This window comes from Pongo pygmaeus, chromosome 22, assembly GCF_028885625.2.
Source record: "Pongo pygmaeus isolate AG05252 chromosome 22, NHGRI_mPonPyg2-v2.0_pri, whole genome shotgun sequence".
Taxonomy (NCBI): Eukaryota; Metazoa; Chordata; class Mammalia; order Primates; family Hominidae; genus Pongo; species Pongo pygmaeus.
The window spans coordinates 57,461,277-57,486,539 of NC_072395.2; the positions used below are offsets into that span (position 1 = coordinate 57,461,277).

At 56.1% G+C, this 25,263-nt stretch overlaps 1 protein-coding gene across 1 annotated transcript in view; it reads right to left on the minus strand.

The window, feature by feature from the left end:
* TSPEAR (thrombospondin type laminin G domain and EAR repeats) overlaps positions 1–25,263 on the minus strand; it is a 215,868-nt gene that overhangs the window by 12,182 nt on the left and 178,423 nt on the right. Inside the window, exons 3-9 of the mRNA XM_054468651.2 lie at positions 22,389–22,627; positions 19,865–19,955; positions 18,675–18,831; positions 17,332–17,463; positions 16,180–16,406; positions 14,538–14,724; positions 10,849–11,078 (exon numbers count right to left, since the gene is read on the minus strand). Coding sequence (XP_054324626.2) covers positions 10,849–11,078; positions 14,538–14,724; positions 16,180–16,406; positions 17,332–17,463; positions 18,675–18,831; positions 19,865–19,955; positions 22,389–22,627 — 1,263 coding nt within the window. The remainder of the gene's footprint in view (positions 1–10,848; positions 11,079–14,537; positions 14,725–16,179; positions 16,407–17,331; positions 17,464–18,674; positions 18,832–19,864; positions 19,956–22,388; positions 22,628–25,263) is intronic.

The window sequence follows — 25,263 nt, forward strand, 5'->3', positions numbered from 1 at the left end:
TGTGCACTGTGCACACGCACACACACAAACGCACACACGCACATGCACGCACACACGCACATGCATGCACACACACGCACACACCTGCACGCACAGGCCCATACCTGCACACCTGCATGCATGCATACACACACAAACATGGATGTGCACTGTGCGTGCACACACAAACGCACACACACAGGCATATATGCTTACATTTTTTACATGCACAGATATGCATGCCCACACACATGTGGATACACAGATCTGCTCATGTATACATACACATGTACACCTACACACGTATATATGCATGCAACCATGACTTGCATGTGTGTACATGTGTACACACGTGTGCACATGTGCATATGTGTATACTTGCACACATGCCTGTACACAGGCACATCCCTGCAGGCACACACATGCACCCGCCTGCATGACCACATCTACACGCACACATGCACCCACATAGCACAGCTCTCCCCACATTGCTGGGGAAGACTGAAGAGACATGCCTCCAGCCCTGGGCGTCCTTCCAGTGGGGCCCCCTACTTCTTAGCTACTTGCTGATGCTCACCTGTGTTGAGGCAGATCCTGATGGACTGCTGGGGCCAGAAGAGCCTGAAACTCCCTCTCAGGGAAAGCCCCAGAGTGCCCGCCCTGTAGCAGCCCAGGGTGATGGGAGACCCCGAGCTGGCACTCTGAGCACTGTGTAGAAAGAGCTTACTGCAAATTGGGGCTGAGCCAGGCATCACATCTCAGTGATGAGTGAGGTGCCCTCCCTGCCCAAAGGAGCCCTGGAACAGGGGCTGCTGCAGATAGGGGACCACGGAGGGGCTGCCTGGGGCCTTGGGAGCACAGAGGAAGAGGGCCTAAAGGCATGGAGGAAGGACAGGGGAGTTGGCAGCAGGAAGCAGGGAAGGGTATCCAGGCAGAAGGAACTGCAGGACAGACACAGAGGACTGAGGGAGCCAGGAGGGCTGGGTGCACACAGTGCGGAGCAGGGGCTGGGGCAGGCCTACAGGGCCTGGGTGCTGTGGAAAGCAGCTGGGCCTCCAGCCAAAGGTCACTTGGAGCCAGAGGAGGCTTTTGAGCAGAACGAGGAGGTCAGATGTATGTGGACGACTCTGAGACCCACAGGAGCTAGGAAGGTGTCAGGAGAGAGGTGAGCCAAGTGTTGTGGGGGTGGGGTGGGGTGGAGTGGGTCCCACTCCCAAGAGGGGAAAGAAGGGTGGGGTCCTTGGAGACAGGGGCTTCTGGAGACCCCTCAGAGAACTCGGTACATCCCTAGGGATGGAGACAGGGGCTTTGGGAGACCCCTCAGAGAACTTGGTACTTCCCTAGGCACAGGTGGCACACGGGCTGCTGTGTGAGCCCTGGGGAGGGGCAGGTGGCAGGAGCGTAGGATGGAGGTGGCGGTGCTCTGGCCACAGCCCCGAGGCTGGTGGAGACCCTGGGTTGGGAATGCCTGAGACGGGCAGTCTGGTCTGGTGGGACCTGCAGCACTGCAGCCTGCCTCCAGGGCAGGGACTGTGCCCACATTTCATGGGGTGGCAGGGAGCAAACCTTGAGTTGCATCTTGGTTGGAGCCCAAGGTGGGGCGTGTATTTGTTCCAAGAAGAGCACCTGTCAGCTGTGGGGGTGGGCATGGAGGTCTGTCCAGGACATGGCAGTGGCGGGAGTTGGCGCTGTGTGGCCACCTGCCTGGCTGCTGCTACAAAGCAGAGCCCTTGCTGGAGTGCAGGGCCAGACAGGCCTGGGGGGTCCGGGGGCGGTTCGGAGGCTGCTCAAGTCACCCTTCTGTTCCCTGCACCCAGCCAGGGTCTGTGCACCTGATGTAGCAAATCCAGGGTCCCTGTTCAATCTAAATTTCAGACAACGAATGATTCTTTAGTCTGTGTGTATCCCATGTAATACTTGAGACATACTTTGACAAAAAGAAAAATTAGTTTATCTGAAACTGGCTGGAGGCTGGCAGAGACCCCCCCATTGGTGTCACCGGCTCCTGGTGGTCCCAGCATTTAGTTGGCCGAGTCCACAGCAGGGCGGTCATTGTCATTGGCTGTCGACAGCCCCTCCTCCCTACGCCAGGCTGTCAGAAGCCCTTTGCAGGTTGGAGTGAACCTGTCCCTCTGCTGAAGCTGGGGCCTTCTCCCATTCAGAAGTGAGGAGGTGCCCCCCAGGGGCTGTGCCAACCCAGGCAGAGGGTGTGCAGCGTGGGACCCGCTGTCAGCCCACTCCCAGATTCTAAGCGCATTAGGGACTCATAGAGGAGAGAAAAAGAATCTTCACATCAAAGGCCGTGCCAAACCCTGGCTGGCACGGGAGCCAAGCGGCCAGGCACCTGCTGGGCTGGGCAGGCCCCTCCCACCCACCCTCCAATGGAATTCCCCAGAGCCTGGCCCTGCTGCCCTGGCACGGTGCCTGGCAGCTCAGGAGCATCTTGCTGGGATGATGGTGCTTCCGGGACTTGGCAGCCAGGAGCACCTGGAGCCCCCAACAGCTCCCTCGAGGGCGGGTGGGCACCCGGTAATCAGTGGATTAGTTGCTGGGCAAAGAGGCCCTTGGGTTCCAGCTTTGATGGGGCAAAGAAAGAGGATGCCTCTGTGGTCTGGGAGTGCCAGGGGAGGGGAGGGAGGCAGGATGCACCCCTGGGGCTCCCTCCCTAGCCACCAGGAGAAGGCAGTTCCCCAACAAGCCCTGGTTGGTGGGGCACTGGCATCCTCTCCGAGGATAGCCAGCTAAGGCTGGACAAGCATCCTGGGCGGCCGTGGGGGCAGCGCTACTGGATGACAGGCACTCCCCTGACAGAACTGGGCTCAGCACACTCCCCAGCCAACTCTTGGGTGCCCCCCTGTGCTCTTCCCGGCCCTGCAGAACCCACAAGCCTGGCACCTTCCCCAAGCTGCCTAGGTCACTGCCAGCTCCTGTGTCACAGAGAAGACGGAAGTCATGGGGCATAGCTGCCACCTTCCTGGAGCCCTCCCGCCCAGGCTCTGCCCAGCCCCTTCAGGCTGTCCTGGGCAGTGCTGACCATGGAGAGGGGCCCCCACATGCAACCCCCTTGACAGATGTGCAGATGGAGACTCAGAGAGACACAGCCAGGCCTCATGAGGGTGCTTAGGGGCTCCTGCCTGTTTTTCTAACCACCACATGGCTGCCTGCCGGGCACCTGTCCCAAGTGGCCCCCACTGCGTCCTTGCCCCACAGCACCTCTTGCCCTTCCATCACCATGGAAGCAAGTACACACACGTGTGCATGAGTGTGCATGTACATGTGTGTTGAGCCATGGGCGGGACCCTTGGGAAGTGTGTGGCACCAAGTTGGGGGCCCAGCTGTGACGAGGGGTCCTTGCTAAGACGATGGCTGCTGCTGTCCTTGTGAGGACCCCACATGCCGACAGCTACAATCACAGAACCACCAAGCTTTGGAAGCTGCAACACCTTCTGAGGTCTGCAGCAAACTCACTTAGAAGCCAAACCTATTTTGGGGTCCACATTTGGTGACCGCGACTGCAGGGCCTACTCCATCAGCTCAGGGAGCAGGACCCTGTGCCTAGACTTCTAGGGACAGAGCTCACTCCTCCTTTGGTCCAAGCTGGGGAGGCCCAGTCATTGGAGGCCTGGTCTCTCCCACCTGGAAGAAGGTTCTAGAATTCCTGGTGGGATGGGCAGAAAGACTTTGAGGGCAGGCGGAAGAATGGGACATCAAACTGCCTTCCCCAGGGTGGGCAGCCAGCTCCTCACTCATATCTGCCCTGGGGCTGCAAAGTCCTGCCATGCCCACCGACCATTCCCTTGGAGCACTGCACTTAACCTGCAGTGCCCTGGGAACGCCCACCCTGTGTTTCCGGGAGAAAGTGAGGTCTGTGTGCACAGCTCTTCAAACCCCACCTGCACCCCACACCCCCGCAGACCCCTCCAGAAAGGGCGCCTCTCTACGGCACACACGCACTTTCAAAGCATTTCGGCTTCACCCGCTTCAAAGCTCTCACGTTCATGAAAGACATTGCAAAACTCAAACAGTAAACAAATGAAGACATCTCTAGGACCTAAAAGGATTTCAACACAATGTGAAAAATGTTGGCAAAACATGAAAGTGGGCTTTGTGAGTTTTGAGGAATTACTGAGTTGTGAAAAATGAGGCTCAGGCCGGGTGGAGAGGAAGTCTGTCCATTTGTGCGTGGTCCCAGCGCCTGCCCAGGGCCCTCATAAGGCGCGTGCAGGGCCTGGGCCATGACGGTGCCCCTAGCAGCCAGGTCCCCATTCCTGGAGTTCTGGTTCTGCTTCGGGAGCTGCAGCTGTGCTTCCTTCTGTCTGCTGCGGTCCTGCTCCAGCCCCTGCTCTTCTCTGATGTTTCTTTCAGGCAGATGTCACCCACCCCTTGGGACTTCTCCGTGGGTCGCTAGCCCAGACCCTCCCCTTGGCTCAGGTGGTTCCATTTCTGCCCCTTTGCTGCTGGCCCCCTTCTGAGGATGCCCGTGTGAGTCCAGGACCACTGCTCCAGTCCTTGGTGTAGATCAAAGCTGGCCTTCACATGCAGCCTGAAAATGTAGAGTGGCCACCTTCTGGGCTGGGCTGCCACCTCCACCACATCACCCGTGACAGAAGCCCCGTGTTTTTCAGTAACCACGTTCCACGAACACCTCCCGACTGCCTTCCAGAACACACGAAGATCAACAAAGCTCAGAATCCAGTCCCGATGTCATTTCATGAAGAGCAGGTAGTCCATCAAAGGGATGGGCCCCATGAGTGAAGGGCTGAGACCCCACCATGGTGTGAGGCGTCCCAGGCACTCCCGTCACGGCCCAAACCAGGCTGCAGGCTCCATCCCCATGGGGCAGGCATAGAGGAGGCAATTCATGTGGACACAGGGACACCTGTGGATGCCCTGGCTCGGCTGCTTACCGCCGTGTGTTTGTGGCCAGGTCCATGCTCCTGAGCCTCAGTTTCCACACCTGTGAGATGGGTCTGAGGTGGAATTGCCAACCAGCTGAGGATGTGCAGACACAGACCACCTTCCAGGAATCTCCAAAAGGCTTTCCAAAACAGGAAGACAAGGAAGGCTGCCATCAGCAGGAATTCCAGGGCTTCCAGAATGAGGCTGTCAGGAGTGAAGGGAGCCATGCTCCACACACAGGGCAGGGGCCAGGGCTGCCAGGTCTTGTTTATCTGGGAGCGCCAGGCTGCCTGCCTGCACCTGATCTGGGCACCCGAAGGCAGAGCTGCTCCTGCTTAGGGTCTGTGGCAACTGTCCTCCTCAGTGGGTGCTGCTGGGAGCTCCTCTGATTCCTGGTGGGTGGCTTCTGGCCTCACCTCTTCACCCACGATGTAGGGTGTGGGATGGATATGCAGGGCCTCTGCTCTCCTTCTCCTCTCCCCACTCCCCCAAGCAGCCTGGGTTGTACCTCCACTAATAAACACCAACACCCGTGCCCAGGGTTGGTTTGGCCACGGGGCGATTCTCTGAGTGACACATCATGATCAGCTTCGTGTGGTCCTGATTTTATGGTAATGTCAGCCCCCAGAGCCAGGGGCCGGGCTATGGCACCACCCACCTAGGCGATTTCTATGTTGGGACGACCAAATGTGCCATCCCTGGGGCAATCCCTCATGCCAAGCAAACATTCTCCTTTCATGCTTAAAATCACAGGACTGGTTCACCTACTTCGTACTTGGACCTGTGATCTATGTACGCTGCTTTTCAACAAGTTTCTGGTTGTCCCCTCCTGGGTCTGGCCCTCCCCTCCTTCCTTCCTTCCTTCCCAGAGGAAGAAAACACACCAGCTCTGCATGCAAGAACGCTCCCAGCTCTCCCATCTTCCCATCCCAGGAGCCCCTCGCTCCTGCTCCCTGGGGCTCTCGGTCCCGTCCCACCTCGGCGGCTGCTGCACAGGAAGGCCGTCCTGGCCTGGCCCCTGTGTCTCTGCCTTCCTCGTCTCCTGCAGTCTGTGCTTCTGTCACTCCTTCAGCGCGCCATCCCTGGACACACTTTGTGCTCCTTGGACTCCACAGCCCCCAAACCCCCTCTTATGCCCTCCCTGACCCCAGACCATCTGGGCTGGCTTCTCTCTAGGACACACACCAGTTCTCATTCCAGAACTTTCCTTATGGTCATCTTTGGGTGGAGCCACCACTTCCAGTTCGGATCGCCTGCATCTGGTTGAGTACCCGGGCTTGCCAGTGCACCCCGGGAACACCGCCTAGTCCAGGGCTCCCACATATCTCAGACTGACAGCCAGACTGGGTCATATGACTGGCATTAGCCAATGAGCTGTGAGCACACGTAAGCACACGTGAGCACAGGGCCAAGCTGGGTCATGTGACTGGCACTAGCCAATGAGCTGTGAGCACACGTGAGCACACGTGAGCACAGGGCCAAGCTGGGTCATGTGACCGGCACTAGCCAATGAGCTGTGAGCACACGTGAGCACACGTGAGCACAGGGCCAAGCTGGGTCATGTGACTGGCACTAGCCAATGAGCTGTGAGGACATGTGAGCACAGGTCCCGCTAGGCTGGGTCATATGACAAGCATTAGCCAATGAGCTGTGAGGACACGTGAGTACAGGTCCAGCTAGGCTGGGACATGTGACTGGCACTGGCCAATGGGCTGTGAGCACAGGTCAGGTCAGCCCCTTCCTGCTGCTTCCCCGTGTGTGTGCTCCTTGTCTGACTTGATATGAGAACTAACCCAATATGGCAGGAAGCCACTGACATGTGGGAGCCGTGCACGGCAGCAGCCAGTGTCCTTGTCCTGCGGGGACGCTGCGTACATCACTCGCCTTCAGAACACTGAGCCCTCCTACCTCCTGATATCCAGGGCTGCCGATGGAAAATCCCAGGCTGCCGTGGCTCCTGTGTGCTTTGAAGGTAACTTTCCTTTGCTGTCGCCCTCCTTGGGCTCAGCGCCCTTTCAGTCTGATGAGATCTGGGAGGTTTTCTTCAAGGCTTTCTCTGACAATTCCGTCACTGTCCTCACCCTCTTCTTTTTTTCTGGAACTTTGGTTAGCCAGATACAGACTCTCCTGGGTTGATTCTGTCTCTTTTCATTCTACATTCTAGAAGATACTCTTAACTTTATATTTCAGTCATGTTAATGAATGTCTTCTTTTAATGCCAGCAATTGCATTTTTAATGTCCAAGCTCTCTGTCTCATTAGTAGCATTCTTTATTTCATAAGTGCATTATCATCTTGAATACTTCTGGAGATAATTATAATTTAAAAAAATTCTTTTCTGTTTCTAGAGCTAGCTCAGTTTCTTTCAGCTTATCTTTATTTTCTTTAGCCTGACTCCTGCAGTTTTCAGGATTTTTGTCAAACATCCAGGGACCCTTAGCTGGAGAGGATGGCATGGGTGACACACAGCTGGCCAGGTACGCTCTGGGGCACTGGGGCATCTTGAGCACCTTGGTGCAGTGTCATGAAGAAGACACTGTAAATTGGACTTGGTGTTATCACAGGAGCTTTAGGATGACGGTGTTGGTAGATCTAGGATGATAATCTCCAAAATGCACTCCCCAACCCACTGCAGGGATCCTTTCTCTTGTCACCTCACTTTGTGATTTAGAATGCAGGGCCTCCAGGACAGCAGCCTCTCCGGGGCACAACAGCTGTTAGGAGACCTTGCCTAGTTGACGAAAAAGTCACTTGCGGTGCCTTTCCATCCAGGGTGCGCGACTCTGCTCTCGAGACCCCCTGGAGGCCCGCCCCCCGCCCCCCGCCAGCTCATCCGTTAGATGCTTGGAAGTGACTGCCTACTCCTTCTTTCAGGATAAAGCCTCAAGTCCTGCAATTGTTCCTTGTGTGATAACGTTTCAAATCCCTTCCTGGTTCTGGCAAAGCTCCTCGAACATGCTCCAGTGTGCTGGGGCTCTGCATGTGTGAGCCTGGGGCCAGCAGGGCGCACGTTCATGTCAGGGCACCAGTGAGATCCTGATGACACGTGACTGGTGTGGAGCCCCAGGTGTTTCCACGGGAACTGCTGTCGGCCGGATCGCCTGTGCTCTGCAGCTGCGCCCAAGTCCCCAAGCCACTCTTTTGTTGCTGCTCCATGTCACCATTTGCTTTTTTTTTTTTTTTTTTGAGATGGAGTCTCACTCTGTCGTCCAGGCCAGAGTGCAGTGGCGCGATCACGGCTCACTGCAGGCTCCACCTCCCAGGTTCACGTCATTCTCCTGCCTCAGCCTCCCGAGTAGCTGGGATTACAGGCGCCCACCACCAAGCCAGGCTAATTTTTTTTTTGTATTGACCAGGATGGTCTTGATCTCCTGACCTCGTGATCTGCCTGCCTTGGCCTCCCAAAGTGTTGGGATTACAGGCGTGAGCCACTGCGCCCAGCCCACCATTTGCCTTTTTAGCCACTGTCCCCGCGTGTCGAGGCCTCCTTGGGAGTCCCAATTTCCAGCCCATATCATGCTCTTGGCCCCAGCTTGCAGCTGCTTTCGCATCTCAAACCTCACCAGCCTCAAGTCCAACTCTAGGTCAATGATTACTGGTCAGAGGGGCCATTCCTGCTGAGCCCTGTGGTCAGGCTAACCCATGACCGAAGGCTCCTGAACCCTTCTTCAGGTCTGCTGTCTGCACACCAGCACATGGCCACCAGCCCAGGACACCCTTGTAGTTTCCCAGAGTCTTAGCAGGATGCGTGTTGCGGTGAGAGGACTGTGCAGGGACCAGTAAGACAAGGAACTTATGCTTAGCTCTGTCCTGTGCCACATCAAACCAAGCGACAGGCCGCATTGCTTGGCTTGATCCCAGTTCTGTCACGGGTAAAGCCCTCCACCGTTCTGAGCCTCTGTGTCCTTGTGGGTAACAGGGACCAGTGGCAGCAAGCCCCTCTCAAGGTGCTGTGAGGGTGACATGGGAGGATGCGGGCAGAGCTCTTGGCACAGGTGCTCTACAGAGTTGAGGCTCAGCCAGTGTGAGCTGCTACCACCACCTACCTCCTGAGGCTGTTACCAAGGCCAATGGCTGGAAGGAATCTTGCTCACCCCCAACCCCACCGCACTGAGCCTCACTCTGCCCCCGTGCCAGGAGGCTCATCTCTCCTCTTCCTGGCCCTCAGGCACGCTCACCTGTTCCATCCATAGCGAGCTCAAGGTGTGTTCCTTCTGGCACTGCTGCCTCCTCACCTGGGCACCTGCGGCTCATCTGGGCGGCCACAGCAGCCTCCCAATGGCTCACTCCCTCCCAGCCACCGACCAGTCGTCATCATGCAGCCCTGTCAGCCCCACAAGGGCAGGCTTCATGTATCACTTACAGCCTGTGACTCTGGGTGGTGACCCTGCTGCCTACTCCCAGCCCCACTGCCCTGCAGGTGCCCTCCCCACTTTCCCAGCCCTCACTTCCTCCTGGTGAGGGTGCTCCCTGACATCTGCTCTCCTCGTACCCTGAACATCCACGTAAAGCTGCCCTTCCCCACTGGATCACGAGTGCCTGAAGGGTGGGGCGGTGGTCACCTGGATGACACTGTGCCCCAGCCTGCCAGAGGACTGAGCACGTGGGAGTCCCGGTGCAATTCTCTGCACGCATTAACGCGTGTGATTGGTCCCTGTGAGCCGCGGCTCCTGGTCCGGCCCCTGCGGGCTTCTCAAGGTGGTCACACTCCCGGTTTCCTAAGCTGCTCTCACTCCTGCTGGGTGGAGGGGCTCCAGGAACCTGCGACTGCTGAACTTCGTCTTCCTCCCTTCTGTTCTGAAGCTCATTCCCATGTGCTACCTGCAGGCTTGCTCTAATGAGATGTATGTATGGAATGTTATGTATGGAATGTTCCAGAATGCCTTCAATCATTTCAGCCATAAAGTCCCACCCACCACATGCACAGCCTCTTGTCTAATGCAGGGGTAGCTTGGCAAGGCCTGACTGTTGTTGCTGTTTTTCCAGACTCCCTGATGGGGGCGAGGGGTCTGGGCATCAGCGTCCGCCATGGCTCTGCCCCTCTACCAGCCTCACTGGGACGTGGCATGGGGGCAGCTCACGTGGCAAGAGTGGCCTGGGTTAGTCTCACTGCCTCGGGTGCAGAAGGCCCTGAGAACATTTCTGCAGGGGAATGAGTCGCCAGGTCAGGGGGCACAGAAGACTCCGGAAGGACACGAGGGAGGTGATGTCTTATGAGAGGCACACTTCCAGAAAACAGTGGGAGTGCTGTCACCGGCACTGCAGAGCCCCTGAGCTGCCCCCTCAGGGGAACTGTGGCTCACATAGAGGCTGAGCCCGAGGTGGGAGATGCGCCCCCACCTGTCCCGTACCTCGCACCTCTGCTCCGGTCACAGTCCTCGGCATACTTGCTGGGAGCAGGCAGCACGCTGTCCCCGCCCCAGGAGGTGGCCTAATAAGCACCTGTCTCTGCCTCAACTCAAAGGTCTCGTGGTGGCTGGAAGCAGCCAAGGGACACTTGAGGCCTGGAGGGGAGCGCCACATGCTGCCCCGACCCGGCCCCCATGCTGCCCTGGGTCAGAGCCGAGCTGCCCAGCTGCCACAGGGCCAGGGCCCTGACGCCCATACAGACTCAGATTAGACCGCGGGAGCTTCCGAGGGGAGGGAGGGCCTGTTCTGAGCCTGGGGGCTGCTTTATGGAGAACACCACGCCAGGGTGGGGCAGAGCCAGGGTGCGCCTCCTGCCTCATTTCCAGGCACCTGGACTGTCCCTGGGTGCACAGAGGCTCTCAGGCAAGGGGCTTAGACGCTAGGCAAGGATCCTGTGCCGTCCAGAGGGGCAGGCCCTGCCTGGGTTTTGGGGTCGCGGGTGCAGAGCAGCACTAGGTTTGGCTCTCGGTGGACCCCCAGCCCACATCACCTGTCCAGCAGGTGCACATGACAGACACAGTGGCCAGCAATGGAGAGCCGGGGCTCATGCCGGGGGCCTTACCGGGAAGGACTGGAAGAGCTGGAAGGAGCCCAGGAGTCGGATGTAGAGGTGTGAGTGCACCTTCGTGGAGGTGCCGTTGAAGGTGTTCGCCACCACCAGGAACGAGTAGGGCCCCACACTGAAGAACTCCCAGTCGTAGGCGCCGGAGGTGGCAATGGTCTGGTTGGCCTCGAAGAGCCGGGTTGCCGGGTTCCACTTGTAGATGACACTGTCGATGTTGTGGTTGTCGCCTGGAACCAAGGGACTGTGCTGGGGGCAGGGAGGCAGATTCCACAGCCCCATGGCAGCCCTGACGGAGCCAGAGCCCAGTCCAAGTCCCTGCCCCGAGGACCGAAGACCCACGAGGGCAAGGCCAGCCGTTGGGGACATCCTTTCTTACCTTGAGCCTCCCGCCCTCAGCCCCTTGCTGACTCCACCTCTGGGCCATCACAGGTGCCATTCCCATGTGGAAATGCTTGGTGGCCCCCACCGCCCTCGGGATAGGTGTACATCTCCAGGGCCTCCCTGTGTCCTGGAGGTGGGGCCCACCATGTCCTGGCCCCACCGCCCATGGCTCCTCAGCATCCCCACAGGCCAGGCCTTCCCACGCACTGCCACCTCTGCCTGGAGGCCCCTCCTTCTCCACTGTGGAGCTCCCCCATTGGGTGGTCGTGGGCTCAGAGGGGTGCAGAGCTGTGGAGCCTGGGCAGGGTTGGGTCTGGGGGTCCTGCAGGCGGGGAGATGCCTCAGACCCAGGCCGGCTCATGGAGCTACACAACGGCAGGTACTCGTGGTGGCCGTTCAGGGCAGTGTTCTGGCCTGGAAAGCAGGTGTCCCGGTGCCTCCCAGGCCAGTGCTCCTCACTGTCTCTGCTGGCACAAGGTGGGACATCTGCCTGTCCTCAGGAAACAAGGCCATGGAGGCCATCCAGATCCCATGTCCTTGGCAGCTGTCCTCCACCGCACACCTGGCCATGCCAGCCACCAGGCCAGTATCCCCACCATGGGCCTGGGCCCACCACCCAACATCTGCCCTCCCTGTGCTGGTCAGACCTTTCCTGCTGGGAGGCTGCTTAGTCAGTCAGTCAGTCATTGAGGTAGTCAGTCAGTCAGATGTCAGTCAGTTATTACAGTTAGTCAGATAGTCATCAGTTAGTCACTGAGGCAGTTAGTCAAGTAGTCAGTCAGGTAGTTTGTCAGTCGGCCAGGTAGTTAGTCAGTCAGTCAGTCAGTCAGCCAGCCAGCCAGCAAGTCAATTAGTCAGTGAGGTAGTCAGCCAGCCAGTCAGTTAATTTGTCAGTCAGGTAGTTGGTCAGTCAGCCAGCCAGCCAGCCAGCCAATTAGTCAGTGAGGTATTCAGTCAGTCAGTCAGTTTGTCAGTCAATCAGGTAGTTAGTCAGTCAGTGAAGTGGTTGGTCAGTTGTATCAGTCAGTCAGTAAGGTAGTCAGTTGGTCAGTCAGTTAGGTAGTTAATAAGTCAGGTAGTCAGTTAGGTAGTTAGTAAGGTAATCAGTCAGTTAGTCAGGCAGTTAGTTTGGTAGTCAGTCAGGTAGGCAGTCAGTCATCAGTCAGTCAGTCAGTCAGTGAGGTAGTCACTTAAGTCATTGAGATGGTCAGTCAGTAAGTCAGTCAGTTAGTCAGGTCGTCAGTCAGTCCAGTAGTTAGGTAGTCAGTCATTAGTCAGGTAGTTAATCAGTCAGGTAGTCAGTCATCAGTCAGTCAGTGAGTGAGGTAGTCAGTTGTCAGGTAGTCATCAGTCAGCCAGTCAGATAGTCAGGTAGTTAGTCATCAGTTAGTCAGTCAGTCAGTCAGGTAGTCAGCCAGGTAGTCAGTCAGTCAGTCAGCCAGTCAGTGAGGTAGTTAATCGGTTAGTCAGTGAGGTAGTCAGTCAGTCAGTCAGTTTGTTAGGTAATTAGGTAGTCAGCCAGTCAGTTCAGTGGCTAGTCAGGTAGTTGGTCAGTCATCAGTCAGGTAGTTTGTCAGTCAGTCAGTCAATTAGTCAGTGAGGTAGTCAGTTGGTCAGTTCGGTAGTTAGTCAGGTAGTCAGCCAGTCATCAGTCATCAGTCAGGTAGTTAGTCATCAATCAGGTAGTCAGTGAGTCAGTTGTCAGGTAGTCAGTCATCAGTCAGTCAGGTAGTTAGGCAATCAGTCAATAAGTGAGGTAGTCAGGTAGTCAGTCAGATAGTTGGTCAGTCAGTCAGTCAGTGAGGTAGTCAGTCAGTCAGTTAGCTAGTCAAGTAGTTAGGTAATCAGTCAGTCAGACAGTCAGGTAGTTAGGCAGGTAGTCACTCTGTCAGTCAGTCAGTGAATCAGTCAGTGAGGTAGTCCATCAGTCAGTCAGCCAGCCAGCCAGTCAGGTAGTTAGTCAACTAATCATTCAGTCAGTCAGACAGTCAGGTAGGTAGTCAGGTAATCAGTCAGTTAGTGGGAGAGTCAGGTAATTAGTCAGGTAGTCAGTCAGTCAGTGAGTGAGGTAGTCACTCAATGAGTCAGTTAGTTAGTCAGCCAATCAGGTAGTTAGGTAATCAGTCAGTCAGACAGTCAGGTAGTTAGTCAGGTAGTCAGTCAGTCAGGTAGATAGGCAGGCAGGCAGGCAGTCAGTCAGACAAGTAGTCAGTAAGGTAATCAGTCAGTGATGTAGTCAGGTAGTCAGTCAATCAGTTAGGTAGTTAGCCAGTTAGTCATGTAATCAGTCAGTCATGTAGTCAGTCATCAGTCAGGTAGTCATCAGTTAGTCAGTTAGGTAATTAATCAGTCAGCTAGTCAGTTCAGGTAGTTAGGTTATCAGTCAGTGAGACAGTCAATCAGTCAGTAAGGTAGTCAGGTAATTAGTTGTCAGAGAGTCAGGTAGTCATTCAGATAGTCAGTCAGACAGGTAGTTAGTCAATCAGTCAATCAGTCAGTGAGGTAGTCAGTCAGCCAGTCAGGTAGTTAGGTAGTCAGTCAGTCAGATAGGTAGTTAGTCATTCAGGTAGTCAGTCAGTCAGTCACTCTTTGAGGCAGTCAGTCAGTCAGTCAGTGAGGCAGTCAGTCAGTTAGTCATTCAGGTGGTCAGTCAGCCAGCCAGTCAGGTAGTTAGTCAGATAGTCAGTCAGTCAGTTAGCCAGTCAGCTAGTGAGTCATTCAGGTTGTCAGTCAGCCAATCAGGTATCAGTCAGGTAGTCAGTCAGACAGGTAGTTAATCAGTCAATCAGTCAATCAGTCAGTGGTAGTCAGTCAGTCTGTGATGTAGTTGGTCATTCAGGTAGTCAGTCAGTCACTCAGTCAGGTAGTTAGTCAGTTAGTCATGTAATTAGTCAAGTAGTCAAGAAGTCAGTCAGGTAGTCAATCAGTCATCAGTCAGGCAGTCAGTCATCAGGTAATTAGGTAGTCAGTCAGGTAGTCAGTGAGTCAGGTAGTTAGTCAGCTAGTCAGTCAGTCAGGTAGTCAGTCAGTTAGTTTCAGACAAGGAGGGAGGCTGGCAGGCCTTCTGTGCTGGGAGTCAGTCTGGCAGTCCATGTTTCTGGGGTGGCTGTGCTGCGGGCAGGCGCCCCAGGGACCACCGGTAGATCTCCCTCCCCCAGACAGTGAGGAACGGTCCAGAACGCACGTTCACCCTGTACTGCATGTGGCTTATTGTTTTCTGATAAGATATACATTCGCCCTGCCTGCAAGTCTTGCTCTGCCCCCGGAATGGCTGCCTCCCGGTGTAAAGGCCACACCTGCCCTACCTTCCCGGTGGTTGGCCACCGCCAGGAAGTGCTCCCCATCCACCTCGAAGGCCTCCCAGTCTCGGGCGCTGTGTGTGGCAATGCTCTGATATGGGGTAAACTTCAGCTTTCTGTGGCTCCATTTGTAAATGACAGAGAACTCCTGACCCTTTTCATCTGGTTCAAAATTAGCCACTGCCAGGAAAATCTGAAAGAGAGTAAACCGGGACCACGTGGTTCTGCTTGGGTCGGTGCCAGCGGCCTGGTTTCTGAGGGCTTCTGAACATCAGCATCTCTCTCCAGATCCACGGCTGCTACGTGGTGCAGGGACAGAGGACCGAGGACCCCGCATTACAGGTCATCATGGTGGGGTGGGTGCAGAGCCGGTCATTACATTCATCAAGACCCTTGAAAATGTCCATATTCTTTACCCAATATTTCCATTTCTATTGCTATCTGAAGGCAAAAAACACAAAAGCCAAAATTCCCAAATTCAGGAAAAGCTTTATGCACAAAAATGTTCTTCGTAACCCAGATGACCAGAAAAACTCATCAGAACCTGCTCTCCTGTGTTACGGGTGTGATCACCACGCAAAGCTGTGTCAGGGCAATGTGTGTAAAACACGAACATGGCACAGTGTGCCCGGGGCTCATGGTGTAGCTGTGTGAACATACAGAATGAGAGGCAAGGCGCACGGTTCGTGGACGATGTGCTTGGCGGCAAGGACACCACATGACCCTACGTACTTGCTTGGATGATGGAACAGAATATTTTCCCCTTTGCTTTTCTGAATTTTCCAATTGTTCTTTGATGCAAAGTTTTTTTTTATAATAAAAAATTAAAACCTTATGATGTCATCAATCAAAAAAAAAAAAAACCTAGTTATTCACCTGCTATGCTGGATGCAAATGCAGCCTGCATGACGGTGGCTGTAAGCCACAGGAGAGCAGTTTCCGTCTGCTGTGTTCACTGCTTTAGCCCTGTGTCCAGGCAGGGCCTGGTGGGTGTGCTTGGCACATTGTAGTCCAGTGAGTGACTATTTGGGGACAGTCAGGAGGTGCTGTCTCTAGGACATGGCTATGTGGAGTCCAGGGAGTGGACGGAGCTGGGAAGAGGAAACTCAATCCTTCCCATTGAGATGTCAACCGTCTCCCAGACCCACCACCTCGACCCTCTGCCCAGAGCAGCCCTGACAGGAAGGTGGCTGCCAGCCTGCGAGGTCCCACCCATGGCTCCCCTGAGCCTGGCCTCAGCCTTGCATGTGGACATCATGTGTCCTCAACATTTGAGGAAAGGAAGGATCAGGAAAGTCCATCTTCTAATGTCTTTCTGAAACGATTTGTGGGTTCTTGACCGGCTCATGTAAACACTCTCAACAGGTTTTAAATGTAGTGACGAGGGGTCTATGTAGAACCAGATGGCATGTGGGAAATGGTCTGGTCTTCCATTTTGCGGGAGCCAAGCAGACTGTCTCAAAGTCACATCCTGGATTGAGGGTGGTGGGCTAACGTGTGCAACTCTGTGAGCCTTTTACCGCCTGAACGAGGTGTTGACACCGTGAGAAACTCCTTTACCTGCAGAATCAGTGTAGGGGGCTCCGCCCGTGGACTCAGGGCTTTCCAAGTGAAAGGGGATGGAGAAAGTCAGCGAACACAGACTTGCCTTTTTCCCAATGGTGAAATGCCTCCAGGCCTGTGCTTGGTGCGTGGGGATGTTCTGATATGAGACGAACTTCTCTTCGGTCCACTTGTAGACGGCAGATGTGGCTTTGCGATTGGCTGTGGCCACAAAGAGCCCCACCTGAGGGATGCGGAACACCTCAATGCCCAGGGTCTCTGAGTTGGTGAACAAGTTCTGATGCTCCTCCACGTAGTCCAGTCTTTCTTTGGCTTGTGATAGAAACATCGTGACTCGGTTAAGATTTCGAAGAATGGAAATCCAGAGCAATCCTCGTGGGAGCGCGATTCCCAAGCCCCAAGCCACAAGCCATGACTCCTGCACCTCAGCCTCGGGCATCAGTTTCCACATTTCACTCTCACAGGAAAGGCCTGTCAAAGGGAGGCTGCTCACTGCTACCAGGGGCTTTGTGATTTGTGCAGCTCCCAGTGAAGTTTACACGTTGTGGCCTTGTTAAAAGGCTCACTGCTTCTACGGCAAGTTGTGCCCTTGATAATGTGAAAGAGAGTTAGCAGCTCACACACGTGCTAGGCAGAACCCGTGCCCATTTCCCACGGGTAACCTGTCTGGAGCATCTATCGCCACCTCCACTCACCTCCCCAGCAGCGGGAACAGGCTGCTGAGAAGGCTCTCTGTAAATAACTTTTCAGGCTCTTCATCTCCTTGGATCTCATCTCTGATCTAGCGGACAGGGAGGGTGTGGGCAGAGGCGGTGGCTGGGCCACCCTACCAAGGAGGCTGCAGGGAGGCAGGCCTCGTCTTCCTATAGTTTCGGAAGGGGTACCACGCGATGCCCAGCCCTGTCAGCCCGTGTGCCATGCCCTGGAGGTTCACATTTCCAAATGATATGCACAGGCTCGAGACTCCTGGTGGGGCGGTTTCCTGTCCTGAGTGGTGCCTGCCCTGAGGAGGGCCCGTGGCTGAGAGTCCTGTGGCTCTAGGGAGGGCAGTGTCCTGCCCGCCGCTTGCTTTGGGGGTCAGGATTGATGCTGCCTCTCACTCTCAGAAGTGCCCCAGCCTGACGGCCAAGCCTGAGGTCATTCAGAGGTGGCTGAGGTGCCCCCTTTCCTAGCCTCCACTCCCAGTCACACTGTGCCAGAGTGGCATGCCAACGCCCCGGGTGCAGGGCTGCCTCACCTGCTAACACGGAGACCCACTCGTTGCCAACACACAGGTACAGCCCCTTCCGGCTAGCATCAAACCAGAACTGGGCATCTTCCACCTCGGTACACGGTGGCTGGGGTCCCAGCGTCACTCGAATGTTGGTTTCTGAGGGGAAGACCAAGAAGATGAGTATCTAGCAAGCCAGTGCCCCACAAGGAAGACGACGCAGGAAGAGGCCCCCAAAGCAGGCTGCCCTGCCTCAGCCTCTGCACGCGGGCCTGGAAGGGCCCCTGCAGGCACCTTGGCACAAGCCTGCCACATCGCAGGCGGGGAAGTGAGAACCTGGCCTACAGGTGACGAAGGACATCACGATGCCTCTATATGGTCAGCCCACCCTCTGCCCACTCTGAAAGGCGTGGCTTCCATCCCATTGAGACAGAAAAGGCCTGCTCCTCTGAGAGTCCTCAGCGATTGCACAGGGCGTGGTCCCCTCTCGGGAGGAAGTCCCTGTTGACACCAGTGTATCTTAACGACCGCTTGGCTTGGATCTGTGACGGTTTGATCTCATCACTTCCAGTAGTCACAGCCCACCATGGGTCCTAATTCTGCCACCTCTTGACTCTACATGGGACATCTGTGCACCTGCCAGCCGGTGCTGGCCAGCTGTGTGACACAGTATACCATGCGGCCTGGATGTGTTGGAGGTGGGGGCTCCCCTACCTTGTAACTGCTAACCCTGAGGCTCGGGGGCTTGGCTGTTCTCCACCTCACTGTCCCTCGGGGTGGCCGAGAGCAGTGGGGATGCGGTGGGGAGGGGCATTTCAGATTCTCCATGGCAGGAGTGTGGTTTAAGTAAGTACAGTCACCCTTGTAACTTCACACAAGAGAAAGCCAAGCGGGGAGGCCCTCTGGGCCGGGGGACTGTGGAAGACGTGAGTGTAGGGCCAGAGTGGGCTCGACTGGGGTAGGCTGGTCTGGATGACGGTGGGACAGAGGCGGGGTGGGGAGAAATGGCCCAAACGCTGTCCTTGGGGGGCAAAAGGGGATGAGGGATGTCAGATAGCTCTGGACAAAGACTTTCTAAAGTAAATTAGGCCTGCTGTCTGCCTGGGGTCCCCGGGAAGGGGCTGTTTGGCTGTCGTGGGAGTGCTTGGAGGGAAGGGCAGGATGACACTGGCCTGTCTGATGGTGCCGCCTGCCTTACTATGGGTGGGCCCCGAGTATCGCCCTGGCCAGTGTGCCTGCTGCCCCTGTGGCGGTGATGAGAGGGGCAAGCACACGGGAGGGGCTGAGAGCTGAGCCGAGTTCCCACCTGGTGTGAGGCCAGGGCTCTCGCGTCTGCCTTTGGTGTGGGGGCGGGTGGCCCCCTTACTAACCATAGGGATATTTTAGCACCTCGTTATCTTCTGGCTTCCCCGTGAGAGCCTGCAGGACCCGTGGGATGGACAGCACCGCCAGCGGGGCGTTCCTGCTGGGACACAGCCTTGGGGTGGCGTCTGAGCCCGGCAGCAGGACCAGTTGCCTCACCAGGCCCTGCAGAGAGAGGGACAGCTCCTTCAGGCCCACGCTGCTGGGGAGGGACCTGCTGAGGAGGGGACCACTGAGCTTGGCCCATCCAGACCCTGGAGGAGGGTCGGGTGGATGGACTCTAACCTTTTGCAGAGCTAAGTGGGAAGAGTTTACATGATGGTTACTGAGGAGGCCATGGAAAAAATGGTGAAGAATTGCCCCCCTTCCGATGGAAATGAACCACAGAAGGGTTTTTTTATGTGAACTTAGAGTAACTGGCTACTCTGCTCATCTAGCAACCCATCCACCCATCCTGTTCATCCATGCATTCATCCATCCATCTGTCCATCCATCAATCCAATCCATTCATCCATCACTCATCCATCCATCCCTCCACCCACCCATCCATTCATCCATGCATTCATCCATCCATCCACCCATTCATCCATCACTCATCCATCCATCCCTCTATCCACCCATCCATTCATCCATCCATTCATCTTTCTCTCCATCTGTTCATCTCTCCACGCATCCATCCATCCATTTGTCCATCCCTCTATCTGCCCATCCACTTACCCATCTGTCAAACCATGCATCGATAAATATTCAGAGCATCTGCTATGTGCCAGGCATGGCTCTAGACAATGGACTCAGCAGGGAACAAAGGCCTCTAGCCTCATGGAGTGAGGTCCCCGCTCACATGTGAGTGGAGACACAGGCACCGAGCAGACACACAGCTGGCCGGAGAGCAGTAGGCCCTACTGAGGAAAGACAGCTCCGGGGAAGGGGCTGCAGGGCAGAGTGTGGGCATCAGCTCAGCATGGTGGGGGCAGCCTGAAGAGGACCGTTGGGCAGGGACCCAAGACGATCAGGGAGGAGGGTGCCAGGAGGAAACAGCAAGCATGAAGGCCCCGTGGTAGAGACTCCATGCACGCTGTGCCTTCTTTTCCCAGTTAGCACATCCAAGGATCTGTTCAACTAGAGCAGTAGGACAACTGGCCTGGGGCAGTCCCATCCCGCAGCACGGGTGTTGGGAGGGCAGCCCCTCCATACTTGCCGTGAACAGGCCTTTGGCTCTCCTCCTGTTGCCAACGAAGAATCGAGCTCCTTTCACCGATAGGGTGGCTGGGAAGGGCACGTCGGCCATTCTGAAAATATCAAAGGACTGTGTTAGGGCCACAGGAGAGCGGTCGCCCCAGTTGACTCACAGAAGGAACGGGAACAAGCCCCTCACTAAGCAGCGTGCATCTGTGCTGTGGCTGCCACACAAAGGATGGCACACAGGGCCAATTGCCTGCACAGCTCTGGAGGCCAGTAGCCTGGATCAAGCTGAGTCAGGGTTTCTCCGAAGGCTCCAGAGGAAGACGCTTCCTCAACTCATCAGCTTCTGGTGGCTCCACGTGCTCCCCGTGACCTGTGGCCATGTCGCTCCAATGTCCGACTCTCCCCGTATCTATCTCCTGGTAAGGATCCTAGTCACACTGGAGCAGGGCCTGCCTCACTCCAGGATGATCTCAGCTTGACTCGATGACTGCAAAGACTCTGTTTCCAGGTAAGGTCACATTCATGGGTGCTGGGTGGACATGAATTCTGGGGGGCACTTCACCCCAGGGCCAGGGCCTCCTGCAGAAGTGCGTGGTGACATGCTTAGCGGTTCTTCCCCATCTCATGGTAACGTGCAGTGGCTTCGACCTGCACAGGGCCCTCCAGCCTACTCACCCTCCCTCCACTGAGCCTCTGCACCATCACCCGGCCTGGGGTGCTGGGACAGATGGCTTCAGGACAGGAAGGAGGCTGGTGACCCATGAGGGTGTCAGGAGCAGGCGGTCTTGATGAGTGAGTGGAGGCTGAACTCCGGAGATGGAGCAAGGTGGGTGCCCGCTGAGGGACGGGGTGGCTAGAGCTCCTGGGCGGAAGAGCAGGGGTGCCTTCGGGCTCGCCTCCTGCCCACGCTGCCACTGTCTCTTGTAAAACACCTGCTCCTTCCAGTCTTTGCTATCTGGCTGCAGCTGGCCATGGTGAGCTCAGCTCCTGCCCTGCTGTCCCAGAAGGCCCCATCCTCTGCACACAGCTCGGCCTCTGCTAGGGTCCAGGCTTCTGGCCCCCCAAGCCCTGGCCTGTACCTTCCATGGCAGCCTGCCAAGGGCTTAAGTTCTTCCATGGCCACATTCAGCTCCAGGCCTGTGACTCTTCATGTCCCACCATCTTCCCCAGGAAGTCCACTTTTAAAACATTCGGGGAACATTCCTAATCATTATGCTTTCGACCCTAATTTCTTCCTTTCTCCTGAGGAGGCAGGTGAACGTTTGTGCAGGCCTCAGGCGCTGCCGCCGCATCATTCCTAGCTGCTGTAGCAAAGCCAGAAGTCAGGCAGCATTCACGTCCAGCCAGGACTTTCTTTACGGGGTAGGAAGCCGCTGCTAGATCAGGTTGTCTTCAGCCTGCACAGCACGTTCCTGGGAGGCTTCCAGCTCTCGGGACCTGAGAACTCATCACCCTCCTAAGGGCCCTAATGAGTCTGGGGTATGGTGGGAGAGAGGCTGTGATAAAAGTGTGTTTAAACTAACTGCATAATAAAAATAATTATGAGATAAGTTTCATAACAAAACAGAAGATCCTACCTTTGAAAGTAATATCTGAAATAATTTAATATTTAATAGATTTAATATAAACTGGATCATTTGCAATTAAAAAGACAGAAGCACAGCCCTACTCCACAGTGGTAGATCCTGACATGGGTAACCAACTGGCTGAGCTATGGGGACCGAGGGCTCCTGTCCAGGGGACCTACCGTCAGGCCACAGAAACCAGGCGATGGCAAAAACGAGAAACAAACTCGGCTTCCAAAAGCCCCCTTGTGTCCAAGGCTACAAAGGATAATCTTGTACTCATTTGGAGTTTCTGTCAACATTTGCTCCCTCGTCCACGAGGAACATGCCGTGTGGAGTCACGAAGCCAGGCCTCGGCCTCCAGCCTGGAGGTTGGGGAAGGAGTTACTCTGACTTCCTGCTGCTGCCTGTTGTGATGTTAACGCCCTCCCCACAGTGCCAGTCCCCTGCCAAGTCCCCTGAGCTACTTCTGGAAAAGGAGTGCGCTTGGTATGATCGCCCTTACCTGGTTCTAAGCCACTGACTCTGATGTGTGGCGGGTTTTGTGTTTAAGGCTTGGAGAAACATTAAAATCTGGGTTTTGACAGGAGCGTGCTTCATAAACGCTCCGCGGGAGAGGCCCATTCCCCTTCCAGCACGAATCCAGGGCATCACTCACCACCTGTTCTCGCCAGTGTCCACTCTGCCCACAGATGGTGAGCCTGCCTCACCCCATGCAGCCCTTCAGAGGCTGGCGCGGACCCTGACCTGACCTCCCATGGTCAGCCCCTGCCTCATGAATGGCTCTTGCCCCCTGGGCGGCTCCTGTCCCGTGGATGGCTCCTGCCCCTCCACCCCATGGCTCCTGGCCCCTGGTCGGCTCCTGCCCCAGGACAGCTCCTGCAGGTGTTGCTTGGCGAGCATGGCTGAAGGGCACCTGGCCTGGCAGGACTCTGAGGGCCTCAGGTGCACCCTCCCCGGGTGGGTACCTACATGTCCACCGGGAGGCCGCAGTCCGTGGTGAGGGAGAAGACGCCTGCGGACACAGCCAGGACCAGTGTGTGCCAGCGGCTGTCCACCAGGGCCGGGCTGCGGAAGGACACTCGGGTCTGCCAGGCGCCGGCCGTGTCCTCGCGAAGGAACAGGAAGTGCAGCTGGGCAGGTGAGAACCGCAGGCCGAGCAGCAGCAGGTCGCTCTCCTCTGCCACCACCGTCAGCAGGTACTCGTTCCTCTGTGGAGAGTGGGCCAGGCTCAGGACGGGGCTGGGGTAGGGGTTGGGTGCACGGGCAGGGCAGATGGGAATAGCAGAGGTGATGAGCACAGGTGAGAGGAGCAGGGGCTGACTGGAGGGGCAAGGCAAGGGGGCGCAGTGGATGGGACGGGCAGGGTGGATAGGGGCCTTCTAATTAGCCCTCTAATGGGGAGGAATGGGGTTGATGGAGCACTAGGGCTGGTGCGAGGGGTGGAGCTGGTGTGAGGGGCGGGGCTTGCGTGAAGGGATGGGTGTGTGAGGGGGTGGGGCTGCTGTGAGGGGACAGGATGGGTGTGTGAGGGGCAGGGCTAGTGTGAGGGGGTGGGGTGGGTGTGTGAGGGGGTGTGGCTGGTATGTGAGAGGGTGCAGATGGTATGAGGGGTGGGGCTGGTGTGAGGGGGCGGGGCTGATGTGTGAGGGGTGGGGCTGGTGTGAGGGGGCGGGGCTGATGTGAGGGGGTGGGGTTGGTGTGTGAGGGGTGGAGCTGGTGTGAGGGGGTGGGGCTGGTGTGAGGGGGCGGGGCTGGTGTGTGAGGGGTGGGGGCTGGTGTGAGGGGGCGGGGCTGATGTGTGAGGGGTGGGGCTGGTGTGAGGGGGCGGGGCTGATGTGAGGGGGTGGGGTTGGTGTGTGAGGGGTGGAGCTGGTGTGAGGGGGTGGGGCTGGTGTGAGGGGGCGGGGCTGGTGTGTGAGGGGTGGGGGCTGGTGTGAGGGGGCGGGGCTGATGTGTGAGGGGTGGGGCTGGTGTGAGGGGGCGGGGCTGATGTGAGGGGGTGGGGTTGGTGTGTGAGGGGTGGAGCTGGTGTGAGGGGGTGGGGCTGGTGTGAGGGGGCGGGGCTGGTGTGTGAGGGGTGGGGGCTGGTGTGAGGGGGCGGGGCTGATGTGAGGGGGCGGAGCTGGTGTGAGGGGGCGGGGCTGGTGTGTGAGGGGGCGGGGCTGGTGTGTGGGGGGCGGGGTTGGTGTGTGAGGGGTGGAGCTGGTGTGAGGGGGTGGGGCTGGTGTGAGGGGGCAGGGCTGGTGTGTGAGGGGGCAGGGCTGGCGTGTGAGGGGTGGGGCTGGTGTGAGGGGGCAGGGCTGGTGTGTGAGGGGGTGGGGCTGGTGTGTGAGGGGGCGGGGCTGGTGTGTGTGGGGCGGGGTTGGTGTGTGAGGGGGCGGGGCTGGTGTGTGAGGGGTGGGGCTGGTATGTGACAGGGCTGATGTGTGAGAGGCGGGGCTGCTGGGCCAGGGGCAAGGCTGGCACCAGGCAGTAGGGACCGGCTTAGTCAGGAGCACGGGTCCATGGTAAAACCCAAAGGCACCCCCACACACTAGGATGGCTAATGCCCAAAGAACAGAATGTGTTATGCTGGCAACAATGTGGAGAAACTGGAACTCTTGCCCACTGTTGGTGGGAATCTAAAATTGTACAGCCACTGTGGAAAACAGGATGGCAGTTCCTCAAAAAGTTATAAACAGAATGACCAAATGATTCAGCAATTCCACTTCTGGGTCCATTCTCAAAAGAATCGAAAGAGCTATCTGTACACACATGTTCATAGCAGCTTACTCACAATTGCCAAAAGGTAGAAGCAACACAAGTGTCCATGAACTGACGGATGGGTAAACGCAGTGTGGTCCATCCACATAGTGGAATATTAGCCAGCCATAAAGAGGGAAGGAAATGCTGACACACGCTGCAACATGGATGAACCTTGGGGATGTTCCGCTTATATGAGGTCACTAGACTGGTCAGATTCACAGAGACAAAACGTAGAATGGTGGGTGCCAGGGCTGGGGGGTGATGGGGAGTGAGTGTTTAATGGGTGTGGAGTTTCAATGTTGGGAGATGAAGAAGTTCTGGGGATGGACAGTGGTGATGGCTACACAACAACATGAATGTCCTGGATGCCACTGACTGTACCCTTAAAAATAGTTTCGATGGTAAATTTTACGTTATGTGTATTTTACCACAATTAAAAAACAAGAACGTATACAAATGTGGTGTCCACCAAGACCTCAGAGCTTTTTGGCTTCCTTTCCAATTTGGGTTATGTGAAACAAAGCACTTGATTATACTTATTTCCAATTTAGATTCCATTAATTCCTAGCCCAACACAATTAAAGAATTGAAAGTGATTAAGCCTGAAAGGTAAAGCAGGTGTGAAAACAGTTAGAGAGCATACAGTCACGTGTGGCCAGACCATGTTTCAGTCGACAGTGGACAGCATAGGGGATGGTGGTCCTATAAGATTATAACACTGACTTTTTACTGTATCTTATCTGTGTTTAGAAACACAAATACACTGTTTGTACACTGCGACTGCCTGCAGTATTCACACAGTAGCGTGCTGTAAGTAGCTGCTCACTGTAACCTCTGCCTCCCAGGTTCAAGCAATTTTCCTGACTCAGCCTCCGAAGTAGCTGGGATTACAGGTGCACGCCACCACACCCAGCTAATTTTGTGTTTTTAGTAGAGATGGGGTTTCACCATGTTAGCCAGGCTGGTCTCAAACTCCTGACCTCACGTGATCCGCCCGCTTCGGCCTCCCAAAGTGCTGGGATTACAGATAAAGCAAAGTTTTGAGCTTTAAGACCAGAAGGATCAATTTCTATGTTTATCAAAAGAAAAAAAAAACTAT